Genomic DNA, 19,998 nt, shown 5'->3' on the forward strand with positions numbered 1-19,998 from the left:
ATGGATGGACCATGAGGGAATTATGCTGAATGAAATAAGTAAGACAGAGAAAGCCAAACACTGTGTGATCTCACTCCTGTGTGGAATCCAAAACAAAAACAAAAACAAACCAAAAAAAAAAAAAAAATAACCTGTCATAGAAAAAGAGAGGAGATCAGACTTGGTGGGGATCAGAAGTGGAAGCGGGGGTGAGGGATAATTGGAGGAAAGTGATTAAAAGGTATAAAGTTCCAGCAATAAGGTAAATAAGTACTAGGGATGGAATGTTCAACATGATGACTACAGCTAACACTGCTGCATGGTATACAGAAAAGTTGTTAGGAGAGTAAACCTTAAGAGTCCTCATCACAAGGACAATTTTTTTTTTACCTTTTTTCTTTCAATTGTGTCTATGTAAGTTGATAGGTGTTAGCTGACCCTACTGTGGCAATCATTTCATGATATATGTAAATAAAACTATATACTGTACTCCTTAAACTTACACAAGGATGTAGTTCAATTATTTCTCAATAAAACTGGAGAACAATTTTTAAAGAATCGTAGGAGTGACACACATGCATGTGTGTGCATGCAAATGCACCCACACACACTCTCAAGATTGGGCTAGAATGGTTTGGGGTTTTTTCACATTCAATCCCATACTAAGGGAGCTTTTCCTGCTAACAGTTTGGTCAATAATTCCTGACCTGTATAAAATGAAGCTGGGGGGAGTGGGAAAGGACACCTGTGATTCTTCCAGTGGTCAACAATTCAACAATAATCTATGTTACTTCTCCCATGTCCAGGCCATTTATATATGGGCGCGAGTGACACCCTGATCATCAAGGTAGAAAAAGCAAAGACACTGTGCTTCCTAGCCACCTCACACCTCCATTCCAGCCTGTGTCTGTTTCTCTCCATGTGAGAAGAGAACGATTCCCACTGCAGTGGAGAGTAGGATTCCCACTGCAGTGTTTGTTCCAGGGGCTTCCCTTGGGGTGACTCACCCCCAAAAGTCAGAGTTAAGGATATGAGCCATAGAGATCTTAACAAAGCTAAGACTGAAAATCAAGGTGTCATAGCAAACTCAAAAGCAAGCACCTGCAGGAATAACCATATTTAGACCTTCTACCACCAGATGGAAAGTTGAAGCAGGCTGCATCTCACAGAACATGAGCTGCTATCTCAGAGCAGCTGGATCAGGAGCCCAGGTTTCTCCAAACTTAGCTAGGGATGCACCCTCACAGGGTTTATCCTAACATCCACACAAAAAGATGGGGAAAAGCTAGGAAAATTAGTAGCTGTAAGCAACAATTGGCAGGGCTCAAAAAAGAACATCATAATAGCTCTAGAAATAATATAATCTTCCTAACATTTCAGAGGATTTGGTTATAATACCAGTAACCTTACAGTCACTTTATGAAGACTGTAGCCAATTCAATGAGATGATCAGCATCAATCTTGCTCAAGATCCGTGAGTTCTTAGAGGTGTTAACAAGAGATAAGAAACTATCCTTAATTCACATTTAAAATATAAGACTTCAAGGCCCATGCAAGTGAAACCTATTCTGGGAAGAGCAGCTCAGCAGCCATCCCAGAGTCTCCTGTCAGCACTGTCCTCTGCTCTTCTACAGGAAGTTCCCAGATGGGCAATTCAAGATGCTTCCTGGGGTCACTGCCATGAGGAAGAGCCTAAGCTCTGGAGTAAGAACTGTTTGGGTTCAAATCCAAAGACTAAAATTTACTAGCTATGACCGTCAACAAGTTTCTTAGCTTTCCACAATTCAGTTTTCTCCTTCATAAATTGGGATACTAGGAACCTCATCGTGTGTGTATACCACAAAATAATGCATGTAACATGGTTATGGGCTCTCAATAAGCTCTTTTTTATACAACTAAACAGCTCGGGCCTGAAGCATAATGCTGAAACAGTAGACGCTTAATGCAATTCTGCTTAGTCATTCAGAACACAAATATTTATCGAGGACCTACTATTCACCAGATGCTGTGTAAAGTTCTAGGACGACAGCCAAGAACAAGGTTAAGTCCCTGATCTCACCAAGTTGACCTTCGAACGAGGACGTGGACAACAAATGAAGCAAACAAAGATGGTCTCAGGCAGTAGTGATTGCCTTAAAACCACACAGCTAAGTAAAGGGCCCACAGCAATTTCAGATGCAGTCGTCAGGAAGGCCTCTCTCTGGAGAGACATCCGAGCAAAAATGGGAAAGGTGACGGGTCAGCAATAAGGGCAGAAGGAGCAAGTGCAAAGGTCCTACAGCAAGAACAAGGTTGGAGTGCTAGTGTATTAGGATGGATGAATGGATGAATTTCCACAGAACCTGAATCCCTCCTGGAGCATAATATATTTCTTATTATAATTCTTTGCAAACAAGCCTGGTCTTTGTCATTAATTCCTTGAGGGGTGGGGATCATGTCTTATATTTATTTGTAATCTGCACAAGTCACTCAATCAGCAGAAGATAATCAGGTGCAAAGGCCTTTGCCTTTCCTGACTATTAAATAATAAAACCCAAAAGGATTCTCTGTGCAGAACAAACACCATCTAATGAAACTCCCTAAATAACTCCAGCCCACACTAATCTCGCCCTTCCTTGAACAGACAAAGCACGCACTATCTGCCCTACAATTCTAGTAGATCCTGTTTCTTTGTCCTTGTTCCTTAATTGTCCACCGCAGTTTTACCCACCACCTCTAGTACGCCTTTGAGAAACTTCCAAATTCGACTTCATTGCAGTCTGTTTTCTTTACTTGTCTTAAGGACTGGCACGGTGTCGGGCATGCCATAGGAACTACAAAGTACGTTCTCTCGTGAAGCTTTCCATCACTAGTTTGAGGTGAATTCTTACACGTCTTAATCATTAAGCCACTTTTCCACTTCTGAAAGCTATTTTAACATCCATCGTTAAAATCCACCAAGAATGCAAAAACTGGCAGTGCTTTAATTTTGCTGAAGATGCCCAACATACTCTATTAAATCAGGAAGGCCTTTGTAAATGTCTTCATCATTAACACTTTCTTCTGTTGGGAAGGGCCTAGGAGAGAGGGAGAAGGGAGAAAAGGGTGAAATTATCAACAGCTAGGCTAGGTATTTACTTCTCACTAAATGCATGAGCTCAGCTGCCACCAAAGTGGTCAGGTCAGTCACCATGTGTAACACAACATCCTGGGGGTCTCCCAAAGTGCCTGTCCCGTGGCTGCCCAGGGAATCCCCCAGGGAGGCTGTGACACCTGTTACCCCAAATTATCTGGAGCAATTACCGTGGTCATCGCAGTCACGTGAGCAGCTGTGGCCATGCTAAGGTGCCCATCTGATGTGCCACACACCACTTACCTGCAGGCTCACCACAATGTGGCCACTGCAGCTCCCCAGTTCAGAGAACAGGCAGCCGCCCAAGTGCCCCTGTGTTCAGCACCATCTCTTTTCACCTATGGAATCTGATCTGACTGACAGATAGTTTGGTAACAGTCATCTTCACGTGACTCAGCTCACCAAATATAGAGAAAAATTATTAGAAGACCAACATATCATGCCCTCAATATATGATTGATTCTCGCAGACTTCTCTACTTGGACAAGATATTTATGTTGTGTATTTTATTTTCATTTATTGGACAAAGGAGGAAACCCAGACCTTAGGAAGAGTAGGATGTTTTCTTTGTCCCCTATTAAAAGAAAAGCACTTTCATTTATCCCCTAATTCCTAGTCATTGACTTTCTTTTTTTTGCCTACTGTACTATGAACTTTTTTCATAACACCCACATAATGCCCGAGTGCATGTCTAACACAGGCATAATTATACTATCATGCCAAAAGTTTTACTTTCTTTACATGCAGCCAACATGTCATATTTCACAAAAATAAGAGGATCCAACAAAATAATAAATGAGCACTAAGTGATAACTACATTTAATATACTGAAAAGCAGATTTTCACACTGCCTTATGGATTAATTGAATACTTAAGACATTTAAAGAAGCTACATTTTTCAAGTAAATTAAAATGTGAGAAATGCTAAAGTTTCAAAATACTTTTTTTTTAAATAAATTCCGGCACATTTGATTATGCTCTTATATGAAGTTCACTGCAGAAAATTTGAAAATATAGATAAGAATAATTAAGAAGGAAAGAAAAACCTTCTAATATATATGCTTTCAGAATCAAATACGCATAAATACATCAAAATAGAATCAGGCTATTTATTTCAAAATCTGTTTACATATAATGACATAAAATAAATATTAAGATGGAAAGATGAATCATGTAGAGCAAACTGCAAGGTGTTGAACATGTACCCAACCTAGAGATTACTTCTGTAGGAAGCTGCCAAAGTCACAGCCCATTTCCAAAAAAGGGTACGCAGGGTATCCTCCCTGAGGTCATTAGGCTTTGTATCCAGGGAAGGGGCTGCCTAGTTACTGCTGATCAGTCCTGTAAAATGTGCTTATATCCTCTTCTTAAAACCTGAATGTGAGTTGGACACAGAATAATAGAAGCAACAGAGGGAGAGAGACAGCATCACAGAGCCCCATAAAGGCTGGAGACTAAGGAATGGACCTCTGAGAAAACAAGGTAAAAAACGAGATCCATTCCATTTCTATGGGGCCTAGCTGTGTAGCTATTGAAACTATCATTAATGTTACTAAAAATACGATTTTCTGACTGATATAACTTGAGAATGTAGTAAACAGAAAAAGTCCAACATGATATACACATCTACATTTATTTCCATGCTTACTGACTGCATAATACTCCATTGCACAGAGATGGCACAATTAATTTAACCTATTTCCAACTTTTTCACTTAGTACCAATCCTCAACACATATCCTTGTACACATATTATTTTATATCTGTCTGATTTACTTTTTGAATTCCTAAAAGTTGTGAGTTATGGTTATGGACTATAGGAAATAAATGTACTACAACATCTTTTAAGTATGTATTTACTTGAGCATTTGTGTTTGTTTTGATGAATCGTATGTAATGAAATGAAATGTTGGAGGAAATTAAGAAAACAAAGAACCCTACCGGTAACAGTCAGTAGTGAACTGACGATGATGTTTAGCCAATATATCTTATTCAACTCTATAAATAAGTTCTTACTTGCTCAATTGATTTCAAATGTGTAGTAGGCACTGAAATACCATGCACTGTATGTGCATGAATGAGATATGGTCCCTGTATGCAAAGTCTTTTACAAATAGTAACCATTCAGTAAATAATCATTACATTCATTGAGCAAATGAACACTTGAATCAAGCTTACCTGATTCCTGTGGCCAACGCTATAGGTGTGCGAGAAAGTCGTGACAGTGTTTCTATAACCTGAGAAAAAAAGGAAAGCGTTAATTAGACATGTACTTCGGGAAAGATAAGAATTTTTTTCAAAGATAATCTTACAATCTAAGATTAACAATGGCAGCAGAAATGTAAATTTGCAGATACCAACAAAAGTACAGAATGGGAAGAGCGGTTTCTGAAAATTATAAACTCCTGGGTTATAATCTAGTCCCTTCTTTAACTGTTACTCTAAGCAGATTGTTAAGCATCTGGTTTACAGTTTCCTTATCATTAAAGCAAGAAGTTAGATGAGGTAATACTAAAGGTCTTCTATCTCCACTTCTACAGAATCTGAAAGATCTTGTAAAGTTGTTCTGTCCAAGTACAGTAGCCACTGGCCACACGGACAAGCTATTTAAATGTTTCTTAGTTGTACTAGCCACATTTCAAGTGCCCAGTAGCCAAATCTGGCTAGTGGCTACTGTATTGCAATACACAGTCATCAAACATTTGCATCATCACAGAGAGTTCTACTGGAAAGCACTGCTATACAGCCAAGTGGTTTACAGTGTGGGCTCTTGAGCTAGTTCAAACGAGTTCAAATCCTGGCTTTACATTTCATTAGCCAAAAACCTCCAGCAAACTGCCTAACTACCCTAGGCTTCAGTTTTATCATCTGGATACTGCCTATAATCATAGTTAGGTAATTAATAATCATTAGGTTACTGTAAGAATTAAGAAGATAATACATGAAAACTGTTTAAATGATAGCTATTCTTTATAATTGCTAACTTTAAGAAAATTATTCTGAGTATTTTCAGAAAGAGTTTCCTAATCCCTTGACTGACTATCTATCTATCTATCTATCTATCTATCTATCTATCTATCTAAATGATTACTTATGAAGACCTTGGTACCTACGCCTAAATGTGCCCTGCTATAGTTTTAGAACCTAGCGATTTTACCCTTCCTTGCCACTTCTACACCTAAGATTATCTTGCTCAAAGAGTTAGCGATGAACCCAAAGAGCTAAAATGTATTTTTCTCATGAAACCTATTTCTATGATAACAGATATAATTTGTCCTAACTCTCAAAACTAAACAAAATTTAAAGAGGTTCTTCTGTAAGTCCTATTCAAAATGAGGGGTGGGGAAGGCAAAAATCTCTCTCTGAGCTGAGTTCATCTTCTAATTCCTCAGTTCAAATACCAAGACCTACTAGCAATGTCTCAGTACGCCACAGAAGTCTCTTAAAGAGTATTAGCCACACGTGTACCTATCTCTTGCCTACTTCAGGAAGAAGTACACTGCTGAAGTTATAAACAGATAGCTCTGGAGCAAGAGAATCTGGTTGAGCCCTGGCTCACAGATTTTAGCTAAGCTCACCTTTCCTAAGCTCTATAAAATGTGGGTTAGGACAACTAACTACCAGCCTCCCCATGGGGTTACTGAAAAGATTAAGTGAGATAATGCCCATCAAATGATTAACCCAGTAAAGGTGAACTTTTATTATATAAAATTATCATTATAGACAAATAAAGTTTAATTGAAAGACTATGCTATTTCTTCCTGGTTTAACTTTTTTGAACATCTGATATGAAAGCAAGACACAATCAGGTATCAATTCCCCATAATAAAGATAAAAGAATCTTCAGTGAATCTGTAAATTCAGAAGATCATGAATGAACAAATAATAAGTTTATCAAAATAAGCTAACTCAAAAATAACCATTTGCTAAAATTACAAAATTATGCATTACTGAGAAATAATCTAGCTTTTGGAAGATTCTGGAATAATCTAAATAGTAGACACATGAATTAATAATACTGTCAAATTTTAGCATCAACCTTATCCTGATGCACACCGTTTTAAAGCTGTGGTGTTAAATCTGCTATCTGAAATTCTATTTTACGCTATGGTCCCAGCATTGCCATTACTCAGAAGAAAAACAGCAATAGCATTAGTATTAGGTATTTTACGTGATATATTTCACCACTGCTATTTTACATTATAATAGAAATATATTTTATTCTTTGAGATATTTTCTATAAAAACGATAATGTATCTAAAGGTAAGAATGTATTTTGTGTCCCTTTTCCCACCATTGGTACTATTCACAACCATCCTCATCCAAGACCGTTGTTTGAGTTTTGTGTACAATTGTCCGCCAGGGGGAGCCAAAAGACAGTCTATCACTTTAGTCCTGTATTACATGTTTATAAAGTACAAACATTTCTGAAAATCACCAAGATGAAATCAACTCCTATTATTTACTTAAAAGTATTACTTATTACCATTCAGTAATAGAAAAATAAAGATACAAATTCAGTGGACAGGAAGGATGGAAGAATAATACATAGCATGTCTTAAAGGAAATCTCTCAGGACCATCTCTCAGTTTTGTGTCTATCTGATCGTACATCAAGTCCATCCATTAATTCTAAGTTTAGCCAAAGCAAATAAGTCTGTTTAGTCAATGTAGTGTTTTTAGAACAGTGTGTATTCTATAAAGGTGGAGCATATCCGGATTTGGAATAGACAAGTATAAAAATTAATGCCAGATTCTCCTGACATTAGAAACATTCATTCAAGAATATTTACAAAAGAAAATATCCCCAAGGGCAGCAAGACTATTTTCCCTGAAATTTATTGATTTATAAATTGTTACCTCAACATAATATGAAATTACAGACATGAACTCACAAAGGGGTAACTTAGTCAGAATATTTGCAAGTTAATAGGACAACCACCAACTAGTAAATCCATGCTATTCCTTGTTTGTTAAGAAGAGCAGCATTTTTAAGGAAAGTAAAATATTTCCAGATAATATAAGTAACAGTTACTGTGGGAGGAAGGTGGAAGAGGTAAGAAGGGCTTCTATATGCTTGCTTTAGAAGGTGGGATTAGATCCCAAAATCTATGAAAGATCATTTATAAAGTTTAAAAAGGAAGATACCCAGGTCAAAACTGCATTTTAGAAGATCATTCAGCACAGTGAAGGATAAACAGGGGTAGAAGGACATGGGATACAGACAAGGAGTCATGAGACCTAGTAGTGGGGGGGGGGGGGTTCAATCATCCAGTTGAGAAATGAGAAGTCTACACCAGCAGCAGTTGAGATAGAGAAGAGGTGGAAATGTGAGAAGTATTTAAGAAGAGTGGCTGATGTATTGTGGAGGCAAAGTGAAGAAGAACTCAGGACAACCTGGATAAACCTTTAAAGTATAGAGGTGGCCAGCTCCAAAGCCATCTACTGGGATGCTCCTGAGCAGGACACTTATTCTGTGTCTCTCCTCATGCTGACCATGAACATCCTGAATTCAGACAGGCCATTCCCTCTACCACAGTCTTCTCTGACATCTCCCACTCCAGTCTGGGTCCTTTGTGTTCCCGTAGGACACAACTCTGCCCTCTACCTATCACCTTTGCTGTTTAAAACATCTGAAAAGGACTCATGTTTATTTTGTCAAACTGAAATAACACAGTAACACACAGAAGTTGTCCCCCCACTCCCACCATGCACACACCTCTGCTTCAAGGGCACCAAAGCTAAAAATCTGGTGTGACTCCTGCACGATTTTGTTCCCTTTTCTTCATGATTATTATTTTAGGTAATATGTTCCTATTATACAGACTTTTCTACAACTTGAGTTTGTCATTTAATAATATATCCCAGACAGCTGTGTCAACACATACAGATCTACCTCATTCACCTTAATGCTGTACAACATTACAGCATACGAGTGTAACAATGATTTGACCATTCTGCTGCCAATGAGCTTTCTCAACATTTGCCTATTAGAACAATGGTGGCATTACCATCCTTGCCAATTATCTTTTCAATTGTGTGCAGGTATTTCTAGAGGAAAGATTCTTAGACAAGATGAGGATGTCAAAAGCATAACCATTGCTCTTCAAAAACTTTTTACGCATTTATACACCCCCGAAGAGTATATTAAGAAGATAACAGGGCACTCTAATGACCTATTTACTGTCTCTCCATTCAACAATGAACAACACCTCAAGGTAAGGGAACTCAAACTGCTTCTTCACTGTTCCACTCTTACCACCTAGCTCACAGCCAGGGTCATAACAACCACTTAATACAAAAATATTTGTTGCTCAAACAAATGAATGACTAATACTTACCTTGCAAAATTGTTGCGAGGATTGGGGATAATATGTGTAAAAATATGTAAAGAGCTTAGCCTGGCACAAGCAGGGAATGAATGAATAATTGAAGAAGGAGCCCATTATGAAAATTAAATATTAAATATGAAAAAGAATTGCCTCTCTCCTCAAGTCTAGAGGCAGTATATATAGTGGCAACCCCTTCCCATCAAATTTCTCCCCTTAATGGTGATTTTAATTTAGTTTGAGCTCTTTACTTTTACCATCCCCATTAGTAAGTTTAAAAGCCATAGAAGTTTTCAATAAGAACTGTTAACTAATAAAGCTACCAATTTTAACTATTCTCTTCATGAGACCTTCAAGAAAATTCTTACTTTCTGCTTACCCAGCATATTCATGCTGTTGATAATGTAGTTTGTAATTAAAAGAAGTCATCCATGCAAAAGCAGTATGTTACAGTTACTTCTAAGTTCCTGAGTTAAGGAAGCCATGGCCATAGACAACAACCACAGAGAGCCATAGGAACCAATACACACATCTGCCAAAAAGTGCTAGTTAATTGTGGATTTATCTACTTGAGTTCTCTACCTTGAAGTTTTACCTCTTAAACCTCTCCATGGGGTGCCTGGGTGGTTCAGTCGGTGAAGCATCCAACTCTTAATTTCAGCTCAGGTCATGGTCTCATGGTTCAAGCCCCACATTGGGCTCTGAGCTGACAGCACAGAGCCTGCTTGGGATCCAATCTCTCTGCCCCTCCCTTGCTCGTGCTCTCTCTCTCAAAATAAATAAACTTAAATATATATATATATATTTGTGTGTGTATATAATAAAACATATATAATATATAAATATAACAATATATTTATAGTATATGTATACATATAAATTTAATTATATATGTATATATATACACACATATGTACATATATATACACATATATATACATACACACATACTTCTCCCTGATCTAATGGAAAGGCTATTATCAAAATTCAGAAGCAGAGAGCTGAACTCACCATTAGTTCCCAGGGAAGTGACACTTCAGGGAGGTGGGCTCTACAAGGCAATCTGGTGGCTGTAGACTTGAACCCCAAGTGCAAGACAAGCTTAGTCATTCAAGAAAGCTCTGTAGCACTGCAGCACCAGAGCATCAAGTTATCATCCAGCAGCTGAAGCTATAGGCAGGAACGCCACATCATGGTTCTTCCAGGCTGAGAGTAAATGCCCCATGTGGTCATGGAGGAAAAGCTCAGGGGACATAACTCAGACAGAACTTGGCTGGGAGTGCTGGACTGAATAATTCAGACAGAAACACAGGCTTATAGACTCAATCAGGTGCAACCCAGAGACCTGGTATTACCCAGGCACGCCAGACACCAGACTCTCAAAGAAGCCTAATTCTAAACCCAACCAGATGGTGACTATCAGACTAATATATTTTACCTTAAGCCTCCTAGGAAATCAACAGACCTCATTATCTTAATTTTCTTTGCAATTCTAATTTCACACAGTAAATTGCCCCATTAAGATACACTGCAGCTTAGTGTCATAGTTCTAGCAGCACATTTTACATCTTCCCTAAAACACCTGGTTGTTGCTTTGAATACTGTAGGATGCTGCTAGAAAATGTGTGGACCACCTCCCCTACAGGCAAAGCAAAGCGGAACAGCCAGATAAGATGAACTGAACAATATTTCTGTATCAAGAAGATTGTGCACCATGAGAAATGAAATTGAAGTGGACAAAAGAGTATCTATATAGGTTAAATGCATCCAAATTATGTATTGTTTGCGCAGGCCTTGGTAATGATCATAAAAGTAAGAATTAGTCTGTACTTACTGTTTTGAAACCTCAAAAGTAAAGCCCTACAGAAAAAAAAGAACCTCCTTTTAGGAGGTTAGGGGCCTCCTGGCCTGGTTAGGAGCACAAACTTAAGACTCAGATGTTCTAATGGAGATTAAAGAGTACACTAATCATGGTGAGCACTGAATAATGCATAGGATTGTTGAATCACTATTTGTACACCTGAAACTAATGTGACACTGTATGTTAACTATCCTAGAATTAAAATTAAAAACTTAATTAAAAAATCTGCCTGGCAGATAATTGAACTCTTCAAATGTTGCTTAAAAAAAAAAAAAAAAAAAAAAAGACCCAGATGTTCTGAGTTCAAATCTCAGCTCTGTCTCTCACTAGCTGGGTGGCCATGGGAGTTAAGCATATGCTCTGTGCCTTAGCTCCTTTACCTCTCTCAGTCTCTGTCTATAAAAAGCATATAAAAGGATGCCCCATACTTCTGCTATTTCCTAATGCCACTGTGGTCACCGTCATCATTAGTAAAATAACACGTGGTCTTTGCAAAGCACTTCAGAAAATACAATGTGAGATATCTATCTCAAGTTAACACAGGATGTAACACGAAGCTTTCCAATGGCTGTGCATACATCTAAAAGGTTATACCTCTGTTCAAGTACATGATGGCCAGTGTCTAATACTTGCCAAAAGTCACTAAGTTTATCTAACTATAGCATTCATTAGGTTCAAAAAAAAAAAAGATTGTGGATGGTAATTTTTTTTCCTTACTTATTCATTTTCTTCTCTCATGTAATTAATTTTCCATGCAAATATTCAGAAAACAAAAACAAAAACTCCTGTCATGCAAAAGTAACTCTAAGAGCCCAAAAACAATCACACTTGACCTTGCCAAAGCAAATGTTAAAAAGAATGCCCCATGCCTAGTCAACTCATGAAGATAACACATAATAAGAACTATAATCACATACAGTTCACATAGAATTTAAAAAGCTCTAAGAAGTGACAGTACAAAGGGATGGGTTTAGAGAAGCTTTAGCATACATCTCCCCATAATCTCCATGCCTCATTGCCTCAAATAAATACAAAAATCTATGTAAGTAGGCTGTCATTTAATAGCAATTTCAAGACCAGTCCTTTGGTTAAACCTCACCCCCACAGGGCCACATCTCCCAAACTCCATCCAATACAGAAATTTTAAAGCTACCACATTTTATTCAGTGGTTCTTAATTATTTTAAGTCATAGCTCCCTTTGAAGTACATTGAAAGTCCTTGGTTTTTTCCTCGGGGGTTGGAGTGGACCTGTATGTATGTATGTGTATGTATGTGTATGTACGTGTGTGTGTGTCTGTGTATATATATATATATATGTATATACACACCTACATAAGTATACACAACTCTGAATTTCATCTCAAGAAATCCAGGAATCTCTTGAAGACCATTCATGGATTTCCTAGACTCTTGTTCAACCTCCTTTGCCTATAAGGAAACCAAGGTCCAGCAAAATTAACTAGCTCGTTCAGGGTCAAAGAGCCAATAGCAGAATTGGTGTCATAACCCAGGTCCCCTCTCTTCTGTCCAGACTATTTCTCTTTCTACTTTACCACGCTGTATATAAATCCCCTGAATTTATTCAGTGAACATTTACTGAACACTCACTATAGGCTAGATATACCTGATACACTCCACATGTTGAAGGTAACAAAATAGAGATTATATACTTCCCCCTTTCAAAAAACCCACCATTCATTGGGAGGGAAAGAGCATATAGGTAGTAAGCAAAAACACAGACCTGGTATTACAAAGAACACCTGCAGCCCAGGGGAGAGAGCAAGGCCAGATGTCCCCCTCGGCCTGAAGGCTAGAGCAAGGATGGCTCAAAGGGCTTTTTAGAAAAGGTGACCTTGGAATACATCTTGAAAGGCAATCGGGAATTTCCCCGACTCTTTGTCTGCAGGTTAATAGAGAATTACCATCCTCTGAACCACCCACTCCATGAGAACACTTGCCTACTCAGAGCAGATTCACACGTACCTTACTGTCTGAGAAGCTTTTTGTAGTTGCCATTTCCTGAATAATATTTTTCTTACAGTGGGTATTTTGCAGGTTCCAAGAGATGACGTCATTAAGCAAAATTTTTTTAAATTTATTTTTTTAATTTACATCCAAATTAGTTAGCATATAGTGCAACAATGATTTCAGTAGATTCCTTAATGCCCCTTACCCATTTAGCCCATGCCCCCTCCCACAACCTCTCCAGCAACCCTCTGATTGTTCTCCATATTTAAGAGTCTCTTATGTTTTTGCCCCCTGTTTTTATATTATTAAGCAAAAATTTTTTTTCTAAACCAAACGGACCTGCACTTGTCTCAGGATCCATTTCTATACCACCATGGTCTTGCTGTCTGTGCATTCTGGGCCTCTGAGCTCTACCTCTAAGACCCCAAAAAGAGTACCTTTCCTTCAAACCTGCTTCCCCTTCCTATGCCCAGGGAGCCTACAGTCTCACTCCTGTCACGACACTGGGAAATCTTTCAGACTTGTACTTGTCCTTCACACTGCACACCTAAATCCTATCACTTCATCCTTTTGCATCTCTCTCAGATCCAACTCCTTCTTTCTTCCACCTCTCTGGCTTATCCCAAGCTCTAATTCTTACTTCATTTACTGGAACGGCCTTCCAATGTGTCTCCACGCCTTCAGTTTCACTCCCCTCAAACTCGTCTTCTACTCTGCTATCATACAAGCTGTGTGACACTTCAGAAGTGTCCATGTCATACACCACCACCAACTCCGTGTCTACCTTGAAATTCTTAAATGTTACCCCTCACGAAGAGATGAAGTCACCAGCACTCAGGAGTCTTCGGTAGATCTGATACACTCCCTATGCCCTTCCAGGCTCACCCTACTCTCCCCATACCTTCCATGTCTAGCCCTGCCCAACCACCTGGCTTGCTGTGCTCCAGAGATTCTAGAACCTTTCACAGAAACCCTACCAGAGCATAAAATTCACGTTACTACAATTCACAGATGGTGTCAAAATAAAAATATTTCTACTACAGCGTAGGCAGAAAAAAGGCAAACTGGCAGCAGCATTGTTAATTTTCTCCCACCAAGTAAAAGAGGCTGTAAGTAACTTTTCCCAAATGCTGTCTGAACCATCTTCTGGGTCCAAATACCAGAGATGAAACTTGGGATTCAGCAGTGCAGAGTTAGCTGTCTGGAAGCACAGTATTTAGTTAGAAATCAGAACGAACACAAATATTCACTGCTTCTCCTAAATTTACACTGGTGTGTTGCAGTATGTTGAACTCAGGAGGCAAATATTAAAGAATTCAATCGTTTGTACACAACTGTAAAACAAACGCTTTAGTTCTGAAAACATGACCATATTTGCAAGTGATTCCCTGCCTCTAAGCAGAGCAGAGATATAATCCACGAAGACTAAGTGGCCATTTTAATGTTCACTACCAAGCATGGGAATTTCACCGTGGGTCCCACAGGTAAACACTGATTACTCCCCACCCCATCTCAGTAACAACTCTAGCAGAGCAGCTCTGTCTTGCCAGCTCATTGGGAGCCTTGGTGCATTCACACAAGTCACTTGAAGCAGACACATCCTGTGCATTAGCATCAGGCCAGAGGAGAAATCATTTATGTATCTCAAGTACACAGGGAACGTTCTATGTGACTTAAGGGACTTGGAAAACAAAATGAATTGTCAAAGCTGCCCACAAATCATACAGCTGGGTCAAAGTCAACACATTTTCCACACTTGACGTACTTTCAAAGTCATGCAACCCGCCTGCAAACATTTCTGCTACCTGAATGCTGCCCACACAGCTATTACCACTTTAAAGGATGAAATCGCAAAGAGTCCGGGAACAAAAAGGCAATGCCAGAATGACAGGATCTGACAGTGGAGCAGAACACATCCCTTGTGCCAACCTGGAAATGTCCCATTTTCAGTCCCAGCCTCAGAACTGCTCACAGAGAATAAGGAGGTGTAAGTTATTCTCACTTTTCAAATCACCTAGGAGAACACACCTTTACCTGCAAGACTGGGAGAGTTACAGGACACTCCTTTCACATCTCTATGTTCTGGTAACACTGGTCATTTCATACTTCTTAAAAGTACTCATTTTCATATACGCTTTAACAATTAAAAAGCAGGTAAACTAATTCTTCATTATGTAAGAAATGGAGTTTCCAGGGGCGCCTGGGTGGCTCAGTTGGTTAAGCATCTGACTTCCGCTTAGGTCGTGACTTCATGGTTCACAGGTGCGAGCCCCGCATCAGGCTCTGTGCTGACAGCTCAGAGCCTGGAGCCCGCTTCAGATTCTGTGTCTCCCTCCTTCTCTGCCCCTCCCCTTCCCATGCTCTCTCTCTCAAAAATAAACAAACGTTTTAAAAAATTTAAAAGAAGAAAAAGAAACTGAGTTTCTAGACCTGAGATGGCTGATAGAAATATGTGAACCACATACACAACCTTAATATTCTAAGAAGCTACATAAAACATAAAACCAGAAAACATAAAAACAGGTGAAATGAATTTTAATCATATATTTTATTTAGTTCATTATACCTAAAACTTATAATTTCACTATGTAATCAAAATCTAAATCAAAACATTTTATGCTGGTATTTTTTTCCATACTGAATCTTCAAAATCTGGTGTGTACTTTACAATTACAGGTCACCTAATTCTGACTAGGCATATTTCCTTTTTGGAGGGGGGGACGGAGAGGGAGTAGAGAGAAAGAATATGCACGTGCACAAGCTGTGGAGGAATAGAGGAAGAGAGAGAAGCTTAAGCATACCCCACATCTTGCATGAAGCCCAACGTGGGGCTTGATCTCACAACCATGAGATTATGACCTGAGCCGAAATCAAGAGTCAGATGCTTAACCGACTGAGCCACCCAAACACCCCCAGATTAGGCACATTTCAAATGCTCAATAGCCACATGTGGTTAAGGGCTACCACAGTGGACAGCATAAGTCTAGACAAAAGTTTTCAAAGTGCCTAGAGTTATGGCAGAAAAGGAAACAGATCCATGATGGAGAAAAGATTGGACCAAACTCCTCAGTTTACAAGTATAGGTGGTAGCTTAAGAGTGACGTGGCACTCCCAGGGTGTCAGAGCTTGATGTGGTCAAAGAGCCAGTGCCTACACTTCTTGATGCCTATGGCCATCTCCAGTGGAAGCAGCGGAAGCTAAAACAATGGACTTTAAAAAGGGAGTAGGGAGCCACTATGGTGAGGAAGAAACTACCACACACACAGACAGGCCTTTTCTACTTAACACATCCCCACTGTCTACACATGTCAATTATTTGACTGTTCTCTTAGTCAATCTGATGGCCACCCATCAGGACATTCATCACCTATCACATGTCAGGCTTGGCCCTTAGAACACTCATTGGATGAGTGTGAAATAGGGTTGGAGAGGCAAGTTGGAGGCAGACAGCTTCAAGTGCCTGGCTAGGGAGTCTGCATATATTATTTATATGGGGAGCCAGCAAAAATTTTTGAGCTGGAGAATGAACTGTCAAGAAGCAGTGTGTCAAGAATACTAATCTGTTGCGGCATAAAATAGCTCAGAGGAAGGAGCCTAAACCTAGGAAGTTGTTTTAACAAAAGCCTAGGTGTGCATTGGTTTTAGGGGAGAAAAAGAATGTGACAAGCATTATGAAAAAGGGATCAACCCAACCTGAACATTACTAGATACACCAAATCCCAGAGGCAAGAGTCTAGCTTGAGCAAACTTTAGGAAATCTGATCTGACTTCAGTTCGTCAGAGTGTAGAAGATACACTAGAGAGAGGATTAAATCCAGGCATCATTTAGAAACTTGATGCTGCCCCAGTGGGGACCAATGATAGCTGTGGTTGACAATGGTCAAAAAAATTGACCCAGAACTGTCAGGAGTCTCAAGTCTGTGAGACTGGGATATGTCACCTCAGGGCTGCCAATCTGAACCTGTGTTAGGCTGGATCTACACATCTCAAACTGGCGCAGGGGTAGTCTGGTTTCCTACTGAGTGATTTGCAACTATTTGTGGTGTGTGTGTGTGTGTGTGTGTGTGTGTGTGCGCGCGCGCGCACACACATTCTACCACACATGAACCAGCAGTCATAAAATAAGGTTTCTATGGAAATACATCTGATGCAGTTTTTTCCCTTCGTCTTGCTTTTCTACTTTTCAGTCTTTGCTGAGGAGCATGCACAATCATGATACATTAAGTTTTCCTTTCCAACCAAATTATATTGAATTTAATCAGCTTTTTCATATTCACTTGCATTATGATTTAAGAAAAAAGATGAAGATTAACTTTTATTTTTATTATTTAATTTCACTTTGAGAATCCTTCTCTCTTGCATTGCAAGTGCTTGCTGATTTTCTCTTTAGGAGTAACTTTAGTTGAATTACTTAAATAGTTATTTTTGAAGCAGTGTTAACTATCTGTCACTTTAGATCTCCACAACCTGTGGCCTTTAAATCCTGAAAGGGATATGACGTTAGGAGTCCTGGAAGACTTCTTTTTCTGGAACTTGGATATTTTGCAAGGAGTATTTTTTGGTCATTAGCTCCTGAGTGCATGTGGTTATTCCAAGATAATCTGAATTTCCTCTAGGGTTTAGTGTTTATCAAGAAGTGGCTCAGAAGAAACAATCCAAGGCTGTAGAAACGTAGATCAGCCCAGATGGGCAAAATGACCCCAGTGAGCATATGGTGCCAAACTCTGATGGTCCTGGTCCCAAGTTTGTTTGTTTGCTTTTCTGATACACTTTTCTGTTTCACATTTTATCTCAGGTTAACCTCAGATGAAGTATTTCACCTGAAGAATGAGTACAGTTTAATTATATGACAAAAAGGAAAAATAAAGTCACCAAAGTTGAAAATTCTTCATCAGAGTTATCCAGGGAGGCATCTGCTCTCTCTTCAGAAGCTGCTTCTCAGATCCTCCTTCCAGCCTACCTTTGAAAACAGACTCAGACATTGGAGGCACCAGAGGCACAGTGACCCGCTGCCAGAGGTGGTTGGTTTTATCTGTAAAGCCAATTCGCCTTCTGGCAAAGCACAGCTCCCGATTGAGAAAACATCTGTAAACAGATGAAATTACCAAGATAACTCATGTCTAAATACCTTAGTAATTCATGGCCTTTAAACTCTTGCCATGATGGCATCCTTCATGACCCACCACGACATCAAAATCCCTATGACACATTAGGTAATGAAATGCTTTAGAGAGAACCAAGCCAGATCTACTTTAAATCGGTTTTTGTGCAATGGTAGATCTAATATTTCAGTGTTGATACGGTTTTCTTTTTATTATCGTCCTTTTTTAAAAAATTATTTTTTTAGCGTTTATTTTTGAGAGAGACAGAGACAGAATGTGAGTGGGTTAGGGACAGAGAGAGAGAGGGAGACGAAGCAGGATCGAGGCTCCAAGCTGTCAGCACAGAGCCTGACACAGGGCTTGAACTCACGAGCTATGAGATCATGACCTGAGCTGAAGTCAGAGGTTCAACTGACTGAGCCACCCAAGCACTCCTTATTATCCTCCTTTCTAACCCCCCCCCAAATAAATATCCTGTCAAAATATAACATATTTAACAAGTTTTGAAATCTACATGATCTTTTGGGGCGCCTGGGTGGCTCAGTCTGTTAAGTGTCCGACTTCAGCTCAGGACATGATCTCACGGTTGGTGGGTTCAAGCCCCGCATCAGGCTCTGTGCTGACAGCTCAGAGCCTGGAGCCTGCTTCAGATTCTGTGTCTCCCCCTCTCTCTGCTCCTCCCACACTCATGCTCTGTCTCGCTCTCAAAAAATAAATAAACATTAAAATAATTAAAAAATCTACATGATCTTTTAAGGTTCTTTTCCCCAGAGAGTATTTGACAGCAACCTGAATTAGAAGAATAAAATCCTGGGGTGCCTGGGTGGCTCAGTGGGCTGAGCGTCTGACTTCGGCTTGGGTCATGATCTCGCAGTTAATGAGTTCAAGCCCCGCATCGGGCTCTGTGCTGACAGCTCAAAGCCTGGAGCCTACTTCTGATTCTGTGTCTCCCTCTCTCTGCCTGTCCCCCACTCATGCTCTGTCTCTGTCTCAAAAATAAAGATAAATGTAAAAAAGAAGAAGAAGAAGAAAATCCTACAGTGGCAGCCGAAACTCAAACATTTATATCCAGTTATTAAAATGCACTTAAGTCATGAGTCTTGCACTGCTGAATAGAGAAAGGAAACCCAGACCAGTAGATGGCCCTGCATGAAGTCAAACATTCATATCCTTAGGATTTCTCCAAAGGGACATCTTGAACTGGATGTTTCAAAGCAGCTATTCTGACAAGGCCAGGTCGAAACAGCCATGCTTATTAGGAAGTAATGAACCAAAACACCCTCCTGACTGTGTCACATCTCAGATGCCTATACTGATCCTCACCTCATCCCTAACTCCATGCCATCAGATCCTAAGCCTAAGAATGGGATAACTGATTATTTGAATTTAAAAAGCAAAACAACAGAAAAGTTTAACGTTTTTTTCAGCCACATCAAAAAGTTCCTGGCATCAAATGGTATAGAGTGGCTCTTAGAAAATGACCTTGTCAGGGCGCCTGAGCGGCTCAGTCGGTTAAGCATCCAGCTTCAGCTCAGGTCATGATCTCACGCTTTGTGAATTCAAGCCCCACATTGGGCTGTGTGCTGACAGCATTGGATTCTGTGTCTCCCTCTCTCTCTGCCCCTCCCTCACTTGTTCATTTTCTCCC

At 39.6% G+C, this 19,998-nt stretch overlaps 1 protein-coding gene across 6 annotated transcripts in view; it reads right to left on the reverse strand.

Annotated features, from left to right (window-relative positions):
- The window catches only part of VAV3 (vav guanine nucleotide exchange factor 3), a 468,861-nt gene that overhangs the window by 192,638 nt on the left and 256,225 nt on the right, over nucleotides 1-19,998 (reverse strand). For all 6 annotated transcript variants that reach the window (XM_042953185.1, XM_042953183.1, XM_042953186.1 and 3 more), the window contains 2 exons: nucleotides 5,269-5,327; nucleotides 2,970-3,035 (listed from right to left, as the gene is read on the reverse strand). In XM_042953185.1, coding sequence (XP_042809119.1) covers nucleotides 2,970-3,035; nucleotides 5,269-5,327 — 125 coding nt within the window. The remainder of the gene's footprint in view (nucleotides 1-2,969; nucleotides 3,036-5,268; nucleotides 5,328-19,998) is intronic.

Source organism: Panthera leo, chromosome C1, assembly GCF_018350215.1.
Source record: "Panthera leo isolate Ple1 chromosome C1, P.leo_Ple1_pat1.1, whole genome shotgun sequence".
Taxonomy (NCBI): Eukaryota; Metazoa; Chordata; class Mammalia; order Carnivora; family Felidae; genus Panthera; species Panthera leo.